General features: G+C 43.8%; 2 protein-coding genes across 17 annotated transcripts in view; one reads left to right on the top strand and one right to left on the bottom strand.

The window, feature by feature from the left end:
* The window catches only part of LOC119455850 (SH3 domain-binding protein 5-like), a 40,892-nt gene extending 37,595 nt beyond the window's left edge, over positions 1-3,297 (bottom strand). For 2 of the 4 annotated variants that reach the window (XR_007467538.1, XM_037717361.2), the window contains exons 1-4: positions 2,911-3,293; positions 2,757-2,819; positions 1,913-2,041; positions 307-474 (exon numbers count right to left, since the gene is read on the bottom strand). Coding sequence is in view for 3 of the 4 variants with exons in the window: in XM_037717361.2 (XP_037573289.1) it covers positions 307-474; positions 1,913-2,041; positions 2,757-2,819; positions 2,911-2,994 (444 nt within the window). In the remaining variant the exon portion in view is untranslated. Of the gene's footprint in view, positions 1-306; positions 475-1,912; positions 2,042-2,756; positions 2,820-2,910 lie in introns of all 4 variants that reach the window. The other 2 variants (XM_049669362.1, XM_037717362.2) reach the window with 2 other exon arrangements.
* A 201-nt stretch (positions 3,298-3,498) lies between these two features.
* LOC119456826 (PTB domain-containing engulfment adapter protein 1-like) overlaps positions 3,499-24,298 on the top strand; it is a 73,819-nt gene continuing 53,019 nt past the window's right edge. For 4 of the 13 annotated variants that reach the window (XM_049669365.1, XM_049669371.1, XM_049669364.1 and 1 more), the window contains exons 1-7: positions 3,499-3,653; positions 12,089-12,218; positions 14,187-14,204; positions 15,202-15,266; positions 16,679-16,750; positions 16,835-16,933; positions 19,149-19,286. In XM_049669365.1, the coding sequence (XP_049525322.1) occupies positions 12,158-12,218; positions 14,187-14,204; positions 15,202-15,266; positions 16,679-16,750; positions 16,835-16,933; positions 19,149-19,286 (453 nt within the window). In that variant the 5' untranslated portion in view covers positions 3,499-3,653; positions 12,089-12,157. The remainder of the gene's footprint in view (positions 3,654-12,088; positions 12,219-14,186; positions 14,205-15,201; positions 15,267-16,678; positions 16,751-16,834; positions 16,934-19,148; positions 19,287-24,298) is intronic. The other 9 variants (XM_049669372.1, XM_049669376.1, XM_049669374.1 and 6 more) reach the window with 7 other exon arrangements.

The raw sequence follows: 24,298 nt of genomic DNA, 5'->3' as shown, positions 1-24,298 counted from the left end.
ACTAAAATATGAAACAAAGGAAACCCATACTGGTTTCCTTAGCATCTTTATGCTAATGCTGGGTTCGTCTCTATGTTACTTTCATACTGTGTCGTGTCTACCGTGCTACAGTACACTGTGTTCAGTCAATACAACCTAGTCCAATTTTCCGTTCTGCTAAAGGTAAAGGGTTAATCATCGTCAGGTTGGTGATCATAATTAACCCGCAGCCATATACATCCATGTCTATAGCTGATAGCTGCACAGTTACAGCCAAAACCTAATACAAACCACAAGCAAGGGCAGTGAAGCTGCCAACACACTGACCCGTACAGTAGCCTGGTTGAGCATTTCTTGAAAGACAGGGTCCAGAGAACCCTGGGCACCTTGACGCCGCAGGCCTTCTTCCGCCAGTGCCACCATTTGTCGGGCAGTGCAATGAGCCAATGATGCCCGTTCATGCCGCAGAGAAGCTTTGCGCGCTGAGTCTTCCAGCTGCAGAATGCATTCAAAACCTCAGTCATTATCTCAAACAGAAGCACTTGTCCATGGAAAGGTCGATTCACATGGAAAACTGAACCGACTGATTCCACAACAAGTTACACTATAGACCCTGTTCCCATGGCAAACTGAATAGACTGATTTCACAACGAGTTCCACTATGCCACTCCTGCCACAAAGCATGCTGGTATGAGTAGTTTTTTGCAGACAATGGTAACTATGGTAAGATCCACATTGTGTTTGTACCATGACACACCCACTTAGCCTTCGAGATCAAATGGCAGGGGGGGTGACATTAAAAGGATGTTACAAAAGGAGCGTGCTTGAAGAGAGTGACCACCCAACATTCTCCTAAAATTAGTAGAAGAAATCCACAATGGCATTGTCCTTGACGTCCCCCTAAACATTGCAGCAAGGACTAACATCACTTCAGCACCGACAAGGTCGCTGCGCATGTGCTCTGAACATAGTTAAGTCAATCTATCAGTGCATTATGACCACATACCAGAACAGCAAACAGCGAGGCACAAGGGCCGAGTCACCCAAACCTTACAGTTGTTGAACCTTGTTGAATCACTGATTTTGCCCGGGGGCTAATCATGACGTGGTTCAGCAGCACTCTCCTGCATGTCATTTTATGCTGCAGTTGAGCGCCACTTTATGCTCTGTGTCGGGACTGGGTAATATGATTGATTTTAATTGTTTTAATGCCCCAAGGCAGTGCAAATGCTATGAGTGATCCTGTAGTGAAGGGCTCAAGATTAACTTTGACTACCTAGGGCTCTTTAACATCCTCCCAACGCTTGGCACACAAATGTTTTTTGCATTCTGACCCATTAAAGTCGGTAATCGAACCCACAACCGTGTGTTCAGCAAAACAATGTTTCTGCTACTGAGCCAACCCTGCACGTTGTTGGGGACTGAGTCAGTGATTTGGTCTGTCTTGAGTTTCTACTTAACTCCTTCTTTAGCACAGAAAATGTGCTCATTTTTGGTGTTTCCATGTATATTACTGTTTTATTAGTCACAACATAAACTGCGAAACATGAACAAGTAACAATATTGTTGCTCTTTTTTTTTTTTTTTTAATGGAAGCAAAGTATAAGTAATTGCGCATAACATTATTGACAACTTTTATCTGAAATGCCAAAGAAGCACTTGGAAAAGCACGAAGAAAAAAAATTTGTTGTGGTGCCGTCTTTCTTTGGTCCTCGTTGCTTGTACGCCATTTTATTTCCATAATGTTGCATCAACGAGTCCAGGTATCCAGTACTCTCTACAGCTCAAGTGCAAAACATAATTCTCACTTCTAATTCATAAAGCAAACTCCATGCAGAGCCAATGTGCCAGCATTTTTTCATCAACTAGTTCATATACGAATATGAACTCGGCTGACAATACCAAGTCTATCATGAAAGTAAATTAATCTCACCTCTTTCACTTTCATCCTAGCCTCATAATAAGGCCGTGCTTTTTCCACATGGCTTCCCAGCTTTTTGGCAAGTTGATTAATCTTCTGTGAGGACTCCGACAGAAGAAGGCGAAAATTGGACCTTGCTTCCTGCAGCGCATCGAGGGAACAGATCAATATTGGTGATGACAACATATAGCAAGTATGAATGAATAATACTGCTGTTGGCGTAACTCACATGATGCGTGTCAAATTACAATTATGTTTGCACACATTTAGTGAATGGTTTGTTATTATATTGAACTTGATCTTGTTTAATCAGGCTGCATACACATACAGCACTCGACCTGTGTGCCCGATGTAGAATAAAATACCGAAGAGGCACACCCGAGATCAAAAGTATGAAAGTATGCATACAAGGGGTTCTGCGAAAAAGAAAAAAAAAAATCCTTAATTCGTTGGCGAGTAACCTTAAACAGAAGACTGCAGTTCAGGTTTAGTATCGCAAACATCGCAGTGCATTTACCAGTTTCAGGTTGTCAGAAGAAATTACCAAGATCTTTTTTATCTAGGCCGGGTGCGCACATAGTACTCGATTCGAGGTACGGCTCTCAAAACTATGTGGCGAGGCTATCAGTGTGCCTGTCCTTGCTTGCGCAGAAGCACTCTCTCTCAAGCACAGGGTAAACGCACACATAAATACCTTTTTCTCCGTACCGCTGCACAACCCGGCCGACTTGCCTGTTCTATAGATGTAACTTTCAACGCGGTAAATTTTATACCATTTTATGTGCCCCTGTAACGATCACGTAAAGCAATAGAAGCAATGAACTAGTTTCGAGAAACGATAACAGATACTACTCACATCAAGTTCGATTTCCAGCTTATTTATAAGCTCTGTGGCCGTGTTCAGGCGTTCAAGTTCAAACTGCAAAGCGAAAGTGACTCGTCAACACGCGCACTCTGCTATCCAGGATGACAATATCTGCGTCATTGGCAACAGTGTGAACTATATTCACCTGAACTCGTTGATCGAGGGGCTCCCGATCATCTTGATCACTGCTATCTGGCAAAGATCCTTCGTCTGAGAACGCGGTGGACATATCGATTTTTGGGCTGGTCCCTCCGTACGAGTTCAGCCACGATCAAGCACGACACGGAAACAGCTATCAGCAGCTAGGCACAGACAAGCATTCTAAAGAAACAAGATATTCGTCCATGTTGTCACATAGATATTGCTTTCCTTGCTTTTCTTTGACTTTTTCGCTGACGATGCCGACTTTCTACAGCCATCACGGCGAATATGCCGATGCGCCTGCCTGCGGCGTTGGTGCCTGTTACCTTTAAACATGGCCGACACATTCCTCTCACTAGACAAATCCCACCTAAAGAGCAAGAGGTAAGAATGTAATTATCTCGTAAGAAATAAGCCTCTTGACGATCCTTATTTATAGTTGGCATAATATAGTGCCCCAAATTTAAAGCGTGGTAGTTTGATGTACATGATATATTGCGTTAATCTTAGAAGAAAACCCGCTATGCATGGCGCTAGCTACATAACTTGCTTCACACACGTTGTACACTTGTATAGCCACGTGACCGCTTCTCTCTCTCAAAAACATTCAGAGCTCTGAGGAGAGATCCCCGCAGCTGGGAAGTCCTGTTGGGAGCGGGCTACTGTGGGCGTCATGGGCGAACTTTGTTTCTGTTTTGGATGCCTGTGGTGAATGCTGTCATGTTGGAGAGCCGCTTCTGAACGCAGGTAAGTGTGCAGGCTGTTTTTTTTTTTTCTCCTTCCCAACAATCCTGAAGGTAGGGAACGGAAGCTTTTGCACTCGCCATTGGTTGCATCGCCCCTGCCCCAGCCCGCTGCCAGTTCGGGGTAGCTTTATGTTTGTTTTTCCTTGTGTGTAATTTTCATTAGAGACGGTCTTCCTCCCTCATGAAATGGATTTGGTAAGCCTAATAATTGAGAAAGCGTGTCGTGCGTGCACTCTGGACTTCGCTCCCTGCTACCGTGCATCCGTTCGGAAGCAGGCGCTGACTTTAGGTCGCCTTGCGAGTGGCTGCGAAACTTATTCCGGCGACTTTGTGAAGGGAGGAAGTGGGGGGGTGTGCTACGGAGCCGTAGACTCGCTGCAGGCAGGTAATAGTCTCAGCATGCGTCAGTATTTGGCCTTCAGATGCTGTTTCCAAGAGGCGGCGTGTTATGCAACTGTTCAAGGCGTCGTGAGCACCCGCTACGTACGCAGCAGAATCTGCCGGTGGTCGTCGCATGAGAAGGCACACACATCGCGAGCGCACGCTGCCGTCGCCGTCGGGAGCTAGCTTTGGCGTTATTTCTTTTTTGTTCATTTTCTTTCCTGTCCGCTTCTTTCAGCGCTGACCTGAGCGCTGAAGCGTTTACGGACGGCGCACCGGCTGCAGCGTCATTCTGTGAGAAAGAGGACTGTAGCAAGCCGCTGCTGTTGATGGTCTGACCCAGTCGTAGACCGAGCCTTCTTGTGTCCGAGCAAAACGCGTGCTATCTCTTGGCCCTGGTGCGCCGCCGTCGCGTCACTTGTGGTCAGCTGGCGACCTGTCGCGCTTTCTCGGCCCTTTGACAACATCGGCGCGGCTGCGCATATATTTAATTCGGAAACGGTGTCGTGACAGCTGCCGCACTTTGGTGGCTCCGCGCGCGGCTGTTTTTCCGTGGCCGTACCCAGAATTTGACCAGCCGGGGTTGGCCCGCTGCTTGCCCCGGCGACACGCAAGAAACCTGTCGCGTCAGTGCACTGATTGAAGGGAAACGCTAGCCGTCGCGCTATGCGCTCGCAACCTGACGTTTGGGCGGCCTTCAGGCTCCCTGCAGGCATTCATCGCTGCCGCGACTAGACGCTATTGTGTGTCGGCGGCGAGATCCCGTCGTCCTCTCTTGAGCGCACACTTTAACTCGTCGACCCGTTTTATTGATGCATTGTTCTTTCATCTCGGTCTTCTTCCTTCGCCTCCCCGGGGCGGGGACAAGTATGCGGCCCGTAACTCGCCTCACTGACTAGCTGGCACGCGGTCTCAAATTGCCGTGACGTCTCTCGGGCCTTCGGTGAAGAGGGCAATCGGCCGGAATATCGGACGCGCTGGCTGTGCTACGAGGAAAGCTTCGTCACATGACTCCTCCACGCGGGGAGAGTCTGTACGCACGAAGCTGTAGAGGAAAGTTATATTCGGGTGGAGGCGCAAATAGCAGCGATGCGGTTCTGAGTGAACGCTCATGAAAGCGAGTCGAACTTGCCGCAGGGACGTGCGAAACTGACCAAGTCTGCGTGCGACAAGCTTCAGCAGTAACTCCATGTGAAACCAGATGCGCTGTACTACATCCGTGTGAACAGAACTCGCAAACAAGAAATTACTTCCCGACACCCGAACTGTTGCGAGTGCACACCAATGCCCTGCTAGGTTGTACGCATATTCACATATTACTGGGACACTTTAGCACCGACTATGTATACGTATTGCTTATAGCTAATTAAACATGCCTTCAATTTTGTTTTGTGTTTCTTAGTACCAGTGATTGGATTGCACAGCTTCCCTGCCTGTGTTAGCGACTTCTAAAGGGCCATTGATAAGCTAATAGCCAGAATCCAATTGTCAAACATGATTGTATGCTGCGAGTCTACCTAGGTATTTGCACGTTTAATTCCATATAAGGACAGGTTCTTTCATGACACTTACTCACGTGTTGCTGCGAGGATATTTATGCAGCCATGCACTCTCCAGTAACGTTTGCAATTTTCAGTAGACCCCAAACAGTAAAGTTCAAGTTAGCTGGACTGTTAACTTATCACCATTATCACCATCACCCTGATGTCACCGGAAAAGGTGTGATATGGTTGTCAGGAATACACGGCTGATAATGAAGGAATGTATTCAGTCATGGAAAATGTAGGTGCCTAACAAAGTATTTCCGTAAGGAAACATGGAACATAAATGACCCTAACACAGCATCAGCAGAGTAACACATGCTAACGAAGTTCATGCGAGAAATGTGTGCTTAAATATTGTTGCAGCCGTATGTGCATTTATTTAGTAAAAGTACACTCAGGGTTAAAAGACATCACAGAGAGCAGTGGCTATGTAAAATAGCTATACCAATGTGTTATAAATGTAAAATAAAAATGTTGCTATGCGCATAGTCAATGGGAATTACTGTAAAGTAGAGCATAAACCCAACGAGAAAAACATAGAGGCATGCGTAATAACTATACAAGATGACTACATAAAAACAAAGTAGTGCAAGTTACAAAAAGCAGTTTCCTTGTCATAGAATGTTAGCTAAAAATGCATTGGGATTTTGGGTGGGGTGTTGTCATGTGGGAAAGGGATTCCAAGTGTCCTAGAAAAAAGATTGCACATGTCTGATTGTTGTCATGTGTCCCCATTTATTGTAGATTCGGAAAAAGTCTAGAATAAAGTCCAACCCTTTTTTTTTCTTTTTCCTTTTTGAGGGTCTCTGTGTGTGCACCACAATTCCTGCATCCTGTTTTTCTTTTTTTTTTTGCTCTTCTACCCAAACCCGGCAGTGCGATAGCCGGCTGCTTCTGTTGCTCCATTAGAAGCCAGTGCCAAGCATTACCTGTCCCCGTCACGTCTGATGATGGCATCCTCCTCGCTCCTCCCCACTTCGTGCCTTGCCCCGTCTTCCGGATTTCCTCTTTCCTTCACTTTTTTGCGCAACTCTTGTTTTCACTTACACCTACCGTGAAGGGAGGAGGTCACGAGCTCCTTTTCCAACCTTGAGCAACCAGCCACACTCTCTCTCCCTCTCTCTCTGCTCAACTTCGAGTGCCTTAGCAAACTTGGGCTGTCCTTGAAAAAAAAAAAAGAGCTTCGCAATTTCTTGCACATCTCGAGAAGGGATTTGGCTTGAATTACGAGAAGCTTGAACTTGAGGCAAGATATGGCACGCATTCAGAATCAGTTAGTCTTGGTTGCTTAATTTATCCTTATTTTGTAAATATTGTAGATTTCTTTTGTTCTATTTTTTGCAATCGTAGAGTAGCTTTCCAGATTTATTTACAAATATTATTTTATGTAGCGTGTGTGTGCAAGAAAAAAAGTTGCATCATTGATGGATTAATATCCTTACATTTCCGTCATTAGAACTAACGGCATGCTTTGTAGGCATATAGGTTCTGGAATATCAAGTTTAATTAGTTTGCAGTTGTCTGCTTTAGCATAGTTGGGCAAAAGCCAAGTGCCATAGTTGAAATCTATCTGCTTTAAATGATCTGTCATATGCAGCTGAGGGATTTGAACAGATAGCTGAGAAAGTTTGCATGGATTCATTTATATGGAAAGCAAGCCTACAAAACATGGAACACGAGAAGGAGGATTTTCTTGTCTTGCAAATTCTGTTTTTGTTGTGAAGCCTTTTGTAAGCTCCAACTACATTAAATCTCTTATAAATATTCTTATAAATATTTGCAGCACTAGAATAAAAAATTGCTTCCAGCAGTCACTAGAACTTTTTTTTTTGTCACAAGTGCAGCAGACTCTTAAGTTCATTCGGCAGTTGGCTTCTGTCATCAAATCATTCATTATTAGGAGGCATTCCATTATCTGAAGTTTGATGGTTTGGCAGTTGTCTTTTGTTTATGGCTACACCACGTGCAGGTCCCAGAGAAATTGGCCTTAATATATATGTGCTCTAAGGCTCATTTATGGTTTGCGTGGTAGAAGGGAAATTTTCTAAGTAGCAAATTTTCCTGTGCTATGTCTTGTGGCTGATAGTTGACTTAATGAAGTACCATCTGTTTTCTTTTTTTTATACTTTTGCAGTGTAAGTACGTTCAACATGGTTGTAGCACGCTATATTGTTATTGCAATCCCTAACTTAGTGCAGTATTCTCAGACAACCATTTTCAGAGAGACTTTCACTTTTGCGAGATTTGGCATGACTATCATTGAATTCATCGAATGTGTTGGCTTCTCCAGGCGACGCCGTCCCTGGCGCAATGCCAAGCACGCGGTCTTGGCACAGTGCCTGGAACGCTGTCGCCCATACACAAGACATGGACGCATCCGGCACTAGGTGTGCGAAATCTTGCGAAAGTGAAATTATCTCTGAAACTGATTGCTCGAGAATACTGCCCCTTGTTAACAGACTGTAAAGGATTGCAACTTTTCTTTACTCTGTTCAATAAGCCATGTTGCTTTTGCTTTCTTGTTTCTATTGTTTTATTATTTCAAATTCAAAATTTTAGTTGTGCAGTAGCTGGAATAAAAAGCTTGCAAATAGGGCACATTTGTTCCGTGCTAATAAGGCAGGGAAATGCTGCTTGAAGCAAATGTAAAGCAATCTGGTCACTGGTAATCTATCATGCATGCACTAGTCGTGAAGGTATGGGTCGCATAGTATCACAATGGAATGAAACACTTATGTGGGGAAAAAGTATAGTGCCTCTTCTGTTTAATGGCTTGTAATTGTGTGACCATGACATAATTGGCCACTACGTCTACACTAGCCCGCAAATGAGTGTCCACAAATTACTCCAGTTATCACACACACTGGCAAATCAGAATAGGGAAGTCCACCTTCTTGTTTTTCTTCACGTTTCTATTGCGTTCTGGCATGAGAGTGTGGGCATGTTGACATCAAGTTATGGAAATGCTGTATGTAACATGAGCGAGCTCTCGCACTTGCACCTCAGGTGCCGCAAGCTAGCATGACAAATTGAAAACATGTTTTCCAGCATGCACAATTATGTTAAGACGTCGGAAATATAACATCTTATATCTTAGTTTTAGGTACAGGTCTTGTCAAGCATATCGTGAATATTTAAAAGCAAACTACGTAGATTTTATTACGCTTAATTGTTAGGTTGCACTACTGGAATTGCAAATGTGAGTCTTGCTATCGGTAGATTAATATGCCAAAAAAAGTTCAACAACGAAAGCTTTGGTGATGCTGTCGTTACATAATATTTTGAATCAACCACTATGCTAGCATATATTTTGACCTTGTCTGCTTGTTAATAATTTGTGAAAGTAAAGTTAATGACGAAATGAGAAAAATGTAACAATTTTAACTTTTGCACTTTTGCTGCAGAGAAAGGGAAGGACCCAAATGCATGAATTTACATTGAGATTCCCAATGTCATTGATGTTGCCTGTGTTACTGTCTGCGTACAAAATTTTCAAATAAACGTTTAGCCTTTGCTTTCTTTTGTAAAAATCTGTTTCCATCATAAAATGCACCTTAATAGTCTCAACACAGTGATTTACTCATTAGAGCATACCAAGTCATTTCACCTTGATAGCCTCCCGAAAAAGGTTCAGTTGGGCAGCGTATGTTCCGTTCACTCTTTCACCCTTCTTGCGATGCTCAATCATTGCGATATCCTGGATTTCAGTGTTTTATTTCGGGCTGGCAGTTGATGGCCTTCCATTGCGAGGGGCACCTTGGACAGAAGGGTTCCCCCTCTTTGATTCAGCCACCCACTTTTTCACTGTGGAATACGATGGAGCATTCTCCCCTTACGTTTCCATCATGTCCTTGTGACTGTCCTGGCCACTCATGCCCTTTTTCAGCAGGTGTTTGCTCACTTTATCCATTTTTCAGTTGATGGTAATGGTCATATCCTTATCATTTTTCATTCATTTGATATGGGGCCTTGCAAGGAAATCTGCTATGAATTACAAAACTAACATTTGGCAGCAAAAATTTATCGTGGTTAAGCCAAGTTTTCAGTTGCCCTTAAAGATAACTTTGATGTATATCCTTCTATTCATGAAGTGTCCTTTGCCTTAGACAAGTTTCTACAGTATAGACCACTTATAACGCAACCGATTATATTGCAGGACCGGATATAGTACGGTCATTTCAGACTCACGTTAATTTTCCCATAGCACTCCATGTATACACATACCGCTTACAGTGCAGCCGCGTGAGACGAACTATCGGTTATAATGCGGCTTCCGCGGGAAAATCTTGCTGAGAAGGGCGGTAGCTAGCACGCTTCTCAACGAGGTGCGCGCACTGATGGGAGAGGAGATCAACGAGGGCGATGCGGAGGATAGCATCGGTGTTGTCGCGTGCACTGTATCTTGAAAGCGATCTCCACACGGCTCTGACCTTTGTATGCGCTGTGCTTACGCCGCTCAGTTTCCGTTGAAGTGATAAACCGCACGAACCTTTGCTCGCTGCGGCGGCCGCGTTTCCCCACGCCCGCGTTTTGATAGTGGTTGTCGGTGGTCATGTTTGATTGTGCGAGTTGACACCACGCTTGTTGATTCAGTTAGTAAGCGAATGGGTCAAGCTTATGCAGCCGATAAAACTACTATCCCTACTCCTCATAGCTCTCTACTAATTTGCTACCGCAATTGATGCTTCGCCTTTCGGGCGAAACTGAGACATTCTTTTTAATTATTACTTTGTCTGCTTCATGCGAAGATCGTGGGTACTTAGACATTAATCTTTCAACGTTCGTAAATTTAAACGGATGCAAAACTCCCAGTCGCATGCTTCGATTCTTGGATACCCGTGGCTGCTTGGTCTACATGTTTTAGATACGTGCAGGGCTTGAAAATCGTTGTTTTGGTTATAGTGCGGTACCGCTTATAGTGCAGATATTCACGACTCCGGCGACTTACGTTATAAGCGGTCTGCACTGTATTTATTATAGACTTGGGGCATTTATTTAGATTAGTAACTCTGTTGGAAATAAAAGGAGCAACCCAACGACTGTCTTCATTGTATAGGGGCATGGTGGTGGTATTTGTGTCCAAGACAGTCGCCAATTTTTCAGTTATTTTTTTTTTTTTACTGTTCGTGAAACTTAGCCATATGTGAAGATTTCGTTGAAAATGTTTGAAACAAACATGTTTCAGGCTTGCTTTTGTCAAGCGAAGTTGCACATACAGTATGCTTGTTTTGAGGCTTCCTGGCTTGCTGGTGTGAATTCATATGGGAGCCCTGGATTTAGCCCTTCACATTTGAATTGTCCTATGTCCCATGAGTTCACAACTGGCTGCAACCCTGAACTGTTGCTTGCAGCTATATTTAAAGAAAACATGGAAAGTTTGAGTTTTTGCGAGAAGTTTAAAAGCCACTGCACATGTTACTGAACCTGGTAACAGGCCGTGCATTAAGAACCCTCTGAACTATTGTTGGTTCTGTGCCCTGCAGATTGAAAGTGCGATTTGCTGTCTGGAACTTTGGAACATCAAGCTTACAGGACTTAAAGGGACACTAAAGAGAAACCCTGGATCAATTTAGACAGAGTATTCTGTGAAAACTCTATGGTCGTCAGTTTCATTATAATAGGTTTATTATTAGAAGAGAAAATGAAGATGAAAGTTCCATTTCTTTAATTTCATGTGAAAACCCCAATGCCAGTCTGTTAGTGTGATGCTACGGATTTAAAAAATTCTATTGCTATTTGGACCACATTAGCTCAGTAAAAGTTCCTGAAACTTGCCATGTTCAGTCCTTGACTCCTTTAGAACATAATGTAGTCCATTTTCACTGATAAGGAATTAAGTAGACCCTAGATCATCGTAATCCATGTCACAGTGAGCTGTTGCGGGAACTTGAAGACGGCACTGCCGCCTGTCTTTCCTCTTTGTGCCATTTCTAGCTTGCCAAGCGTCTTCTTGATGCAAGAATGGTCTTTTTGGTATACTGGAAGTTTAATTTACTAATGCTGGTGAAATCATTTTTCTCTTATGTCCTTTTAATTAAAGGTGTCATTTGCATAGTTCCCATGAAACTTTTTACTAAAATTGTACTCATAGATAAAGGTTGTGAAAAATTAACACAGGCTGTAAATTATGCAGTGAGGTAATCCAGTACTACTAACAGGCATGGCACACTGTGCAATACACGAAGATAAACTGCAGTGACATGGAAGTATAGATGGTGCACTATTTTACAAATATTCTTTATTTGGAGACGAGCTTTCATGTGTGTTCTTGGAAAAACACCTATACACTATGAACTATAGGTATAGGTGAACTAATGGGATTGTCATGACTGTCCTGCAAATGTGTGTGCGCTTCCAAATGTATGCTTGGAAGACAGTGCTGTAGCTACATTCCTGTATTTCCCGTGGTTCGTGTAAACTGTACTGGGCATGTAAAATATCAGAATTCCAACTTGCCCAAATGAGCACCACATTAACCAAAATTACTATTCTTTTTCTTTCTTTTTTTCAGGTGTGGCATCATCTTCCAAGAGCTGCCTTGTGAATAGTTTTCTTCTGTATGTAAATATAACCACTCATCATGATCAAGCAGTCTTCCTTCCTTAAGTGGGCCCAAAACAACAAGAATTCTGTCAAAAGCAGTAAGTACACGGGAGCAGTGCAAAAAGTGTGCTGATTATGTATAAGTGTTAATTTTCCCGTTTTCTGGGCTTCATTCATCTTCATGTTAACTTTGGTTTTTGTTGCTCTTTGTAGTAAGTCGTGAAAATTTACTGTAATTCGCTTCTGCTACCACTGGGAGTAGGTCTACATGATGTCCCTGTTCCATGCAATTTCTTATTCCGAACTGTAAGATTAAGCCAAAAAAAAATTTACTGAGTACTGTTACACGAACAAGTACTTTGCTGCATGAACTGTTCTGGTGTATCCTCTTGTTATTGTGTAGTTAATTGCAGAATACATAAATGTACAAAGTTATTGTGGGAGACTAATGTTTTGCAAGTTGAATCTGCATCGGAGCAGAATTTACATAAGCAGACTGTCTTATGCCAGAAAATTTCCCGATCTCATTCCAGAAAATTCCCGATCTTTCCCGATTCCAGATTCCCGATTCCAGAAAATTTCCCGATCTTTCCCGATCTTATTCTGTGGCTGTCTTGCCATGTCTCGAGGCCAATTTTTGAGATATAAAATTACTACTATGCTTGTATAAGAAATTTTTCAAGCATTTTTAGAAAACAGCCAACGAAGATGTTCGCCAATAGGTTTTTTTATAATTAGTCACATTGTGCGTTTTCATTATAATACATTTCCCTGGAGGTGGAAGTATGTAAGCATGTGAAACTAATTTTTCATGCAATAAAACAGTGACACAGGTGAATTTCGACTCGGTTGCACAAAATTCTAACACACAAGTGATTGCAGAGAAAAGTTTATCCTTAGAAAGGCACTAGGAATAGTTGATAGGAAGATGATATTGCTAGTTACACATTATAGTATATTTTGCTCACCTGTTAGTGTCAGGTATATCTAGAAGAAATAACGGCCTGCCCCCCACCCTTTCAAATCTGTCCCCTGAGTATTATTGGTCTCTGTTGCCCATGTGTTGTGCGGTATTGGATGTTTCTTTAACTTGAACAAAAGATTAACAAAAAAAAGTATGTTATTGATGACTGAGGCTGATTGCATGTTTGCTCTTTTGAGCAACGTGGTTTTTTTTTTGTGTGTGCTTTGCTAACTAATCAGTAAAGATCAAGTCGCAAGTTCTTGGATGTTAATCCGAGGACATAAGTTGTGTTCAATTAATAAGAATATATTTTGTTGCATGTTAATGTGTCTAGCAGAAATGCAATGCAGAATTTGCCGTGGTAGCTTGGCGGTTATGGCATTCTGCTACGAAGCTTGAGGCCACAGGTTCAATTCTGACTACGGTAGCCGCATTTCCACGGGGTTGAAGTGCAAAAACTCGTGTACATTTATTTAGATGCATGATAAAAAAAACCCAGATGTTCACAGTTAATCCAGTCTCCCACTACAGCATGCTTCATAATCAGACTGCATTTTTGGCATGTAAAACACCCGAATTTAATTTACACATCCAATAACAAATGACAATCACATCGTAGTCATTGCGGTTATGGTATGTAAAATCCCAGAATTACTTACATTCAGTAACAAAACTAATATAGTTCAGTATAGAAAGCAGCAAATGTATGCAATAGGGTACATCAGAAAAATGCAAACTACCAAAAAAACTAATTCGTTTGGTAACAAAATAACTTTTTTAGTGTCGTTAGCACTGAAACAATTTTACATCACATGGCAAAAGCATCCCAAATTAAAAGTACGCTAAGCAGTTTGCTCGCTGTAATTCATTGTACCTTCTGGAAAAATTGAATTCCTCAGTGTCAGCATTTTCCAGAGAAGATTTTGGGATGAAATAGTCGGGTAGATTATTGTTTGACTAAGACAACTCAAGAAGACGAATGTTGTACTTCACAACACCCATTGCAAATAAAATGTAAGTCTAGAGTAGTGATAAAGCATTATGGTTGAAAGAGCTGTATGATACATATTCTTACAGTAGTTTAATTTTGCATGGCTTGCAGAAAGTGAAGGTGAGCTGGGTAAGTGTTTCTCCAGCGTATTATGCTGTAGTTGATATGTCAATAAGTAAAACTAGTGATAGAAGTGCATGTGGTTAAAAAAAGGGGCAAGCTTTTTAGGTTTATGCCAACACATTAAACACAATGTGCGCTACAAATTCAGAAAATTGAATGTTTCTAATAAATTTCCTTTAAGTTAATTGCTTTTTTGGGCTCATAAGGAAGCTTGCAGAATATGAGGAAAAAGTGTCACTGTGGATATGTGCGCTCTGGGACACGTATTTACACTGATCCATTTTATTGTCCCTTGCCATTCGTCATGCGAAGTGGCGTATCTGAACATAGCAGTAATTTGGTAGCTTGCGAAGCAATAACAGAGAATGAAAAGAATCGGAAGTGAAATGGAACATTACAAAATATGTTCATACTTCAGTGCTGAATGCCAGGGGCCTGTGTCTGCATGCTGGCCTTGAAAGCAGACAAGAGCATTATGATTGGCGCTTCTGATGGGCCTATCACTTGTGAATTGAGGCCATGGTAGCTTCCATATTGACAACGTAGTTGCTCACGTGGCCACCTGAATCATGTCACATTCAATGATAAGTCATTTGTTTAAGGTGTATAAAACATGTGTGCAAGTGCTTCAGTCCAGGATGTCTGACTACAGTCGTGGCAATTCTGTTCTTTTAACACTGCCTGTACATTCTTCAGAGCCCAGATATTGACAGCATAAAAGCTTACCTTGGGAACACCCTGTAAAGATTTTTTAAATGTCATTGTAGTGTTGCTCATAAGTTACTCCTCTACTGACAGTTTACATTGCTCTCTAATATCATGTGCCACTGCTGGTGGGCAGCTGACAAAATTATAACTTTTCACTTTCAGTCACACTGAACTTTAATGTTAACCATCACACATCCATCAGAGTTGTTTCTTCCGTATCTGCTAGGTGTGCGATGCGGGTTTTTATGCAATGTTTTCTTATGGGCGTCTTCGTCTTTCCGCTTAATAATCATAGGCGGTCGTAGATGGATCCATCCAGCAGATGCTCTCCAGAAAGGACATGTTGCGTATCTGGTCAAGGTATGTTGAGAACTTGTCACAACCACAGCCTAACATCTGTTGTTGTTCGTCTATCATTTACCGAATGCAACAGCCATGTTTTCATGTCCCAAAACATCTTTTGCTTATATTGGATGTCTAGTGCTGTCCTAACTGCACTGGAAGGTTTGAGTTGCAGATTGTAGCTGCTGCAGTTTTTTTGTTGTTGTTGTTGTTGTTGTTCACGCCATTGTGCCAGTTTGCATTTCTTGCATTGCTTGACTTGAAGAGCTCTTTTCATTACTCTGCAATCACAACATTGAGCAGACACGAAAGGCCTGCCATGGTGGCTCAGTGGCTGTTTCGCTGCTAAGCCCGAGTGCAGGATCAGATCCCTGCTGTGCAGCCTTGTTTCGATGGAGACGAAATGCAAAAAATGCCCGGGTATCATGCATTAAGTGTACGTCAAAAGAACCCCATGGGGTCAAAATTCAGCTGGAGTCCCACACTGTAGCATGCCTCACACTCAGATATTGGGTTTGGCACATAAATCCTCGTAACATAATTTTATTTTTTAGCAGATGCGAAAGTCTTCTGGCCTGTACAAATGAGTGCTGCATTCACTGGTTTTTCTTTCTTTATTAAACGTGTGGTTTTTCTAATTGTAACACTCTAGAGCCTAGATGACACCACTGTGATTAGAAAAATGCTGGTTCACAAATTTTACTCATCTCGGAGTTCAGCATGCCAATTTACTCCATTTCTGTCATGAGTTTTGGCTGGTGGGTGAGGTTGTGAGCTGCAATGTATTAAGGTAGAATGCAAAACGACTCCTGTACTGGTGCTTTCAGGTAATGTTAGTGAACTGCAAGTAGGCAAAATTAACCTGAAGCCTGAAGTTTTAGTATCTTTAGGATGTTAAACTGCATCAATCAATATTTACTGCAACTCCCACATACATGCCTTTAGTATTGTAGTTTATTGCTATTGTTATTACATCATTTTTGTCTTGAATGTAATCAACGTGTGTTAATTCAATATCCTAGAGACCGTAAATTTATGCTTGAATTGTATTGAGTTTAGAGTTCTAATAAAATGCAATTACTTATAGACAGCTATGCACATCCAACTACGCTCAGCTACTCTGACTACAAGTATTGCAAGCTGTAATTTAGTTGCGACCTCATTGTCAGTAGCAACATTTAGTAGTGGCGCCGTTTAACACGGGGACCAGCACGATTAACAAATTTGAGCACATTTTGACTGCGCGTGTTTGTGTCCTTACATTTGACTACTGCAGCATTTAGCCTTGTGCATCTCCTGTTGACAATTAATTTCTGTAGGGCCATGGTGCGTTCTGTGTAACTGCTTGCGATCATTCTTCGTAAGAGGCATATATTGCTTGTTCGATATTTAGCAGAATGTTTTGTGCACCACCTTGCTTCATTCCCCAGTTTCTCGGCTTCACTGAAGTGGAACAGTCCAAAGGCATTGAAGTGGTACGAGAAGGAATACGCAAGCTCAAGGTATGCACGTTTCACATATGATGCGATTTGCGGTATGTCGAAATACGTTGCTTCAAGTGCTTGATGGCATGACTCTCATTGCAGTTTAATCAGCAGCTGAAGAGGTCGGAAGGTGGCAAGGTACCGAAGGTGGAGCTGACGATTTCAGTCGATGGTGTTGCTGTGCAAGATCCCAAGACAAAGGTATGTTTCTGTTTACATTTTTCACTGCAGTGTTTGTGCTGCTGTGCAACCAGCAAACAAGTTTCCAGGTGGATGCACACTTTTGTGCTTTGGCTGCTGTAGCACGACTAACAATAAACATATTTTCGTAAGGGGTGGGAATGTACTACTATCTTGGGTCAAGACACATGAAGCACATGTGTCGGAATTTGCAGTAATACTTACGCTGGGAATTCAGTAATACTGAATAGTGAAATTCTGATCTGAACAGATAAGTCGCAAGATTGCAGGGGCTTGTGCATATTTTTCGTGCTCATGTTTCATTGGCACTAACTGCACAGCATCTTGAACTGTTCAGGGAAATACCTTATCATACTAGTATTCAAATCATTTAAACTTGGAACTCTTTTTGTATATTTATGGCAGAAAGATGGCCAAAATCTTCAGCAGTTGTCATTGCCCTCCTTGGTCCAAATTTTTTAATTAAAGTGAACATTTTTATTTCTTGCATCTGAATCTGACTGCCAAGTCAGATGAAAGTAAAGAAAAAATTCACGCTGGAGCTTTTGGCAATGAATCAGATTCTTCTTGTGAACGGCAAAAAACTGTGTTGTAAGCATCATGTGGTTCTTCAGACTGCTTAATTCACAATCATTATGGTGTGTAATGTGGCCAGCAGATTACCTGAAGACTATTCTTGTGCTACTCCAGCAGACTTGTACTCATTACAGAAAAACGTAATCAACTACAATTACTTCATTCAAAATTGTAATTGATTAGTGACCAATTTCTGGCTCCACGAAATAAACCTAGCAATTACTAAAAAGTAATCAATTACTTTTAAGTTACTTTTCTTCTTGCACCCTAAATTAACTTTGCGGACATGTAGTATATAGAATGAGCTAGCCTCCTGTTTCAGTGCATCCACTGCAGTCCTTCACATGTTTATATTCACTAATAATTGCTTCTCAATATTTTTAAATTCAATGTGTGATGTTCGTGTCTTGGTCCTCTATGAAGTGCAGCACCTCATTGTTGCTAGGGTTAGGGGAAGGCGCTCTCGATAGGGCCCGTAAACAATAAAAAAATCTGATTCCCTGGCACTGTCTGAATTGGCCATTGCTATCAAGCCACAGAAGAGCAGTTTCAATTTGTAAGCTAATATCTGGTGGAACTCCGGCTAGTGCCAATCACTCATTAGAAAAGGTGGCCGAATCTGTAATGTAATTCAAAATAAAGCTGCATATTATTCAGCCCTAAATATACTGTTTGTGCATTACAATTGCAAAGTACTAGGTGTATATGAGTTGGGTATCACAGATAGAAACATGTCAGCCAAAAGCTTCATTCTGTATTAGACATCATAGACTCCACTAAGTGAAAAATTAAGCAGTAGCTCTCACCGCCTTTGAAGGCCACCTTAAAGCACTTCCCTGAGAGGGAGTAGATTTATTATAAAAGAAATGGCTGAGAGGTCGGTCTTCCAAGATGGGTGTGCAAATCTGCAAGCCCGCCATGTTCTGGTGATAGAGGCATAGCTGCAGGCAGGATTGTGGGAAGTAGGTAGCCCATGTCCATGTTCTTATAGTTTCTGATAATGTCAATTGCAGACCGCTGGCATTCTGCTGTAGTTCCCAACGAATTCAAGTGCGTTGCCCGTTACAGCTTGTTTCGTCAATAAGGTAACTGGTTACATGGACTTGGTTACTGAGAAAATTAATTGAATTGCAGTGAGTGTTACCAAGTAAACGAATAGTTCAATTACAATACATACTATCAAAAAATGTAATTGATTACAAGTAATTACGTGTAATTCATTACATACAGCTCTGCACCCAAGGCTAGTTATATGCTTCAGGCAGCAGGCTCCAAAAATAGTGCAGAGGCCTGACATGTGATGCGATGCATGGGAATTTGAGAAATTTCAAGGAGAGCCATATTTATCCTGCAGCACAGTTGACAAATTAGCATTGCTGACACTCACATTTCTGAAAATAGCTTTGTTTGTTTTTCTTTCTATTGGATATTTCCCGCAAAACATTGGTAACTGCAGGAATCGTTGGACCAGAAAAGCTTCAAACCAAATTTCAGTGGTGAATTCTGGAGGACTAATGAGATTTGCCTGAAAGACTAGCCCGGGGAAAATCCGTACTGTGCATGATGGTGCGCAGTAGCGTCAAGGTTCTGCTCAGTGCTCTACTTTTATGTCACGAGCTGGTTGCCCCTTGGATTGCAGAGGATATTTCACCAGCACCCGCTGCATCGTATCTCCTACTGTGCGGATGACAAAACTGACAAGAAGTCCTTCAGCTTCATTGCCAAGGAGTCGGATGGCGAACGGCACTCGTGCTTTGTGTTCTCCAGCGAAAAGTTGGTACGTAGCACTATATTTACCCGACTACTGCAAAGCTGGTTTCTTACTAGAGCATGAGAAAGTGTTGCCCTTGCACAGCTCTGGTGTCCTAGTCCTGTGTGCTACATCAATCATGTGTGGTTATCCATAGTCCCTAACATAAACAATGTATTATTCATGACCATGTAAGGAAAGCCATTGTGAGGACCTACCAGGAAACGGAAAGAGAGCAGTGAACAAACATTGGGGTCTAATGGAACAGTGATGTAGCGAATAACTTTTGGCGACCCCAAGTGCAGGTTGGCAGTTCACATTTTTAAGGGAATTCTGGCAAACCTTGGACGCTTCTGTTACAGGTGTGGAATTTTGACGACTTTCTTTATTTAAATAAACCTTCAAGCCATTATGTTAAATATTGTGTTCCATTCAGTCAGGCCATATTGACACTGATTACATTTCCAAAATTTTTTCTTAAGTGCTGCTTTGTGTTAAAACTTCTAATTTCTAAATGAAGGGTTCTCTGACATTTCGTGAAAATTTTTATATATAATGTGCAAATGCAGTAATTGTGTGGGACTGGTTTATGCAGATGTCTGCTTTCGTTTGTGGATGTCTGTGTGGCTTATACATGCAGGGTTTTCTTGTCTAGGCATTGTAATATGGTACATGGTTTATATGTATGGCTAGATTATAAATTTCAAGATATGATATGTAGTGCAATTGTACAGAAATATCTGTCAAAGCGAGAGAAACTGCCATTAAGCTCAGTTGGGAGAGCCCTGCTGGCAGCATGGAGAAGCTGCAGGTCTTGGCACCACTAGCAGCAGAGTTGTCCTTTCTACTTTCACTTTATCTTTATGAATATTACAAAAATATTAACCCTCATATAAATTATTGCATCATAATTTTATTAATTTCCCCTTTTCTTGGCTTTAGTGCCATGTGCTTTTAGGTTGGTTACTTGCCTAAATATTGAGTACCTGCTGCAGTAGCTTAGTGGTTGTGGCGTTGTGTTGCTGATCTCGAGGTCATGTGTTCAGTCTCTGCTGCAAAAGGCGCATTTTGATGGGGGCAAAATGCAAAAACACGTGTACTTCAATTTAGCTGCACGTCAAAGAACCTCAGGTGGCCAAAATTAATGCGGAGTTCCCCGCTATGGCATGCCTCTTAGTTATACAGTAAAATCTCGGTGATACGAATCTCGTCGGGTCGCGAGAAATATTCGTATCACCCGAAATTTGTATTATCAAAACTACACAATATCAAGAAAAATTAATTTATTTTTACCATAAAAGATTTCTAATAGTGGAACCCCATTGATAACTTCCTCGCTGCTGCGTTGTCCCGGCTGCTACGTCGCGTTTTCGCAGTCCCAACCTAACTCTCATTGACTTCCAACTATAGTCGAATCTCGATAATTCGAACTCAAAGGGGCCAGAAATTTGTTCAAATTAAAAGGACTTTTTGAAATATTCATGCACCATAGAACGACGTACGAACGGTGCGATTCGTGAAATATCGCGGCGCGCAAGCACATATCGAGCGATGGCCACGAAACTGCCCGCGACGGCCCACGCTCGTATCAGTATCGCGATAACGGCAGAAAACGAAACTTCAGGGAGCAGGCGGCGCAGGCACGGTGAGAGAGAGAGATTGTGGTTGTGAAGAGGAAGAGGCGATACGGCGACGGGCACGCGCGGGGACCGTCGCAGGTGAGGGAGGAGGGCGGCAGGGAAGCGTATTTGGCCTCGGCAACTCTGTCGCTTCGGTGGCTCCCCTCGCCCTCCCTCTCAACACCCTCGTAGCCCCTCACCTTCGACTGTCTCCGTGCGCGTCTGCCGCTCCCGCCGGCCCGGCGCCAGCTTAGCCCACTCCCTGAAGTTTCGTTTTCTGCCGTTGAAGCGAGTGTTGACCGGACTGGGCCTCCGCCATTGCTTCCCTCTGCGCTGTAGCCGCAGCGTTGGCTGAGACATCGGCACGTACACGCGTGTTCTGGCGCCATGCAGAAATGATGACCTTGCCGTGACGCCGCATTTTTTTTCTCTCCGCACGACGTTGAGCGGTTTCGCCTAATGCCCGTCGGAGGCGCCGCCACGTGATCTGGCGCGCTGCTGAGAGCATTGTCGGTGCACGGTATGTTCGAATTAACCATCGCAAATGCTTTCGCGTTCGCATTACCGGGCGTTCCCCGTGATACTTTGCCAATCTATATGTTACGTTGCGTTTGAATGTGGCGGTCACGTAAATTTAGCACTGCAGCCAGCTTGTACATTGCAACAAGCGACTGGCACATTTGCAGATATGATGCACCCGCACGGGTGCCGTATCCTGAAAGCGATCTGCGACGTGCGCAAAGTGCGCGCCCGTGCGGACCTTATCGTCAAAATGATCTGCGATGTTGACAAGTGTGCCTAGTGCCAGTAGCTTCGTATGCGCTATGCCTTCAACGTTTAGTTCACGTTAAAGCGAGAGACAACGCAAAGGTCAATTAGCTCGCTGCTGCTGCGCTTCCGTTGCTTCACCTTTCGGGCGAAACTGCGGCTTTTCTCTGTCTTTTTTTTTTTCACGGTCCCTTAAAAACCGTATCAACGGGACGTTTTCTTCTTGCCCAAATCGTCAACGATCGCCTGCTGAAAGGCGTATAAGTGCGCACACGTGATCTTGGGAATGTTTTCGCACGCCACTGAATGCCAGAGCACGTAGAGTGCAGGGAGCGTTTTGACCGTCGGGGCTGCGCCTCGGTCGTCGTGGCAGCAGCGGTCCTCGTCTACTTTCTCGCTAAGCATCAGCTAGGCTGTGATGTGGTTCCAGTCCAGTCCGCTCGACGTGGGGACCAATGAGAGATTGCGCAGCTGCGTGACATAGTCGGTTGCTTGGCGACTATGGATCTCGCCCAGATCCCGCTGTGCCGGCTTGTCTGTGCCGGTCGCCCCGCTGGCTCGGCTGCCGCCGCTGTTGCTCCCGTGTTCGTATGATCCGCAACGGCGCGACATGTTCGGAACAGCCGATTTTTTTTTTTTTTTTCGTATTGTTAGTGTGGTGAAACGACGGCGACGACGACATTGACTACATGTGCGGCGCGTCGCGGAAAGAAGAGAGAGAGCACGAGGTGGCGCGGCGGAGAAAAAAAAAAAAAGAGGTAGAAGGCACGAGCGCAGCAGAGGCGTTGGAGACGGCGTTCGACGAGCCAGGGTTTGAGAGGGTTGCTCGGATGAACCGCTGGGCAACCTCCTGACCAGTTGCGTTCCTGCGGATGTCGGTGACCTGTGCGGCGACTACCTGCCCGCGAGACTGTTCCCGGCTAGTACTGTTCCTGGTCGTCTGATCGCATACCGATCCTCAACGTTCGAGCCGCCGCCACCGCTAACCCAGCATCGCGGCAAGTCGACCCACTACGCCTTGCTCAGCGACCAAGTCGTCCCACCACGGTCTCCTTCTACTGAAGACGGCGAGGACGTGAGCAAGAACCTTGTAGCGTAGGGACGTAGCATGCATGGGTTATATGTGCTTTAGTCACTGCGTGGTGTGTGCGTCGTGCTGTTTGTATAGTGTTTTACAGAGTGCTTAGTTCTAATATGTTATCTTCAAACCTAAACGTCTACGGCTCCATCCTTCACCGCACCGCACGTCAACAAACGTGACGGTCCGCAATCATCTCACTACATTTCTGGCGTCCGCGCGACAGGACAAATCTCTCTTTAACACCTTTTGAGAGTCTCACTTTGTTTATGTGCGGTGGTTGAAGATGGATGCCGAAAAGCTGATAGGTCTTGGTAAAGAGTTGGGACTAACAGGAAAAGCACTCCAGCAGTGGATAGAGAAGGAGCGCGAGAGAGAAAGCGAGAGATATACGCTGCAGCGTGAAGCTGCTAAGGAGGATCACGACAGAGTTAGAGCGGCAAGCCGGAGAACGCCAGTTACTTGAGCTAAGGCTACGCATGCAAGAGTCGCAACAACCTAGTCAAGCAGGCACAGCTGAACCAAGCGAACGCAGCGCGAGCAGTCAAGGTTTTCGGAGTCCGCACAAGCTAATTCCAGCTTTCAATGAATCCCGGGATGAACTCGACGCTTATATTCAAAGGTTCGAGCGAGTAGCCACTGACCAAGGATGGCCTCGTGACAGGTGGGGTCTATCCCTGAGTTTGTGCCTAACAGGGGAGGCTCTCACTGTTGTCGGACGCATGTCTGCTGAAGATGCAACTGACTTTGCAAAGCTGAAGTCAACATTACTGCAGAGGTTCCGGTATACCGAAGAGGGTTATCGAATCAAGTTCCGAGAGGCCAAACCCGAAAATGGCGAAACAGGACGCCAATTTGCAGGCAGACTGCTTGGTTATTTTGACCATTGGCAAGAACTGGCCAAAACCGAAAGGACATATGACGCCTTGAGAGACAGGGTCGTCTCGGAACAATTTTTGCGTCGATGCGACCAGAAGCTCGCGGTATTTTTGAAGGAGCGAGGCTGTAAAGATTTGAGCAATTTGGCCGCAACAGCGGATCATTATCTCGAAGCCCAAGGCCTGACACACCTGGCGAGAGGCAGAGAAGAGAACGCGTATGTGAAGAGCGGGACGGTGCCAAAAGAGCCAACGAGCGCTCAAGGAAAGCCCCATTGCTTCATATGCAATAAACGAGGCCACAAGCCGTCTGATTGCTGGTCTGGAGCCACAGGGAGTAGGTCCGTGAACAATGTGAAAGGGAAGAAGCCACAGAGCTTTCCGAAAAACCCGAAGGACCACAACGAGGCTTTGTGTTCCAGTTATGAACATGGCCTAACAACGCAAGAATGCACCCTTCGCAAACATTGCCAAATTGCTACAGACATTGAAGACAACCGATGTGACAAGATTGGGTCGGGTGCAGAAAGCCCCGTCGGTCCGATACGTCGAACAGCACGAATGCCGACAGCGCAAGGTTATCTGGTAGGTCAGCCTGTGACCATTCTCAGAGATTCAGGCTGCGACACTGTCATAGTAAAATGCGCACTTGTTCCAGCCGAGAAACTTACTGGGAAAACGCGGACTGTTTATTTA

This window comes from Dermacentor silvarum, chromosome 6, assembly GCF_013339745.2.
Source record: "Dermacentor silvarum isolate Dsil-2018 chromosome 6, BIME_Dsil_1.4, whole genome shotgun sequence".
Classification (NCBI taxonomy): Eukaryota; Metazoa; Arthropoda; class Arachnida; order Ixodida; family Ixodidae; genus Dermacentor; species Dermacentor silvarum.
Note: the sequence above shows the minus strand (reverse complement) of the source record. Positions and strands in the feature narration are given on the sequence as shown.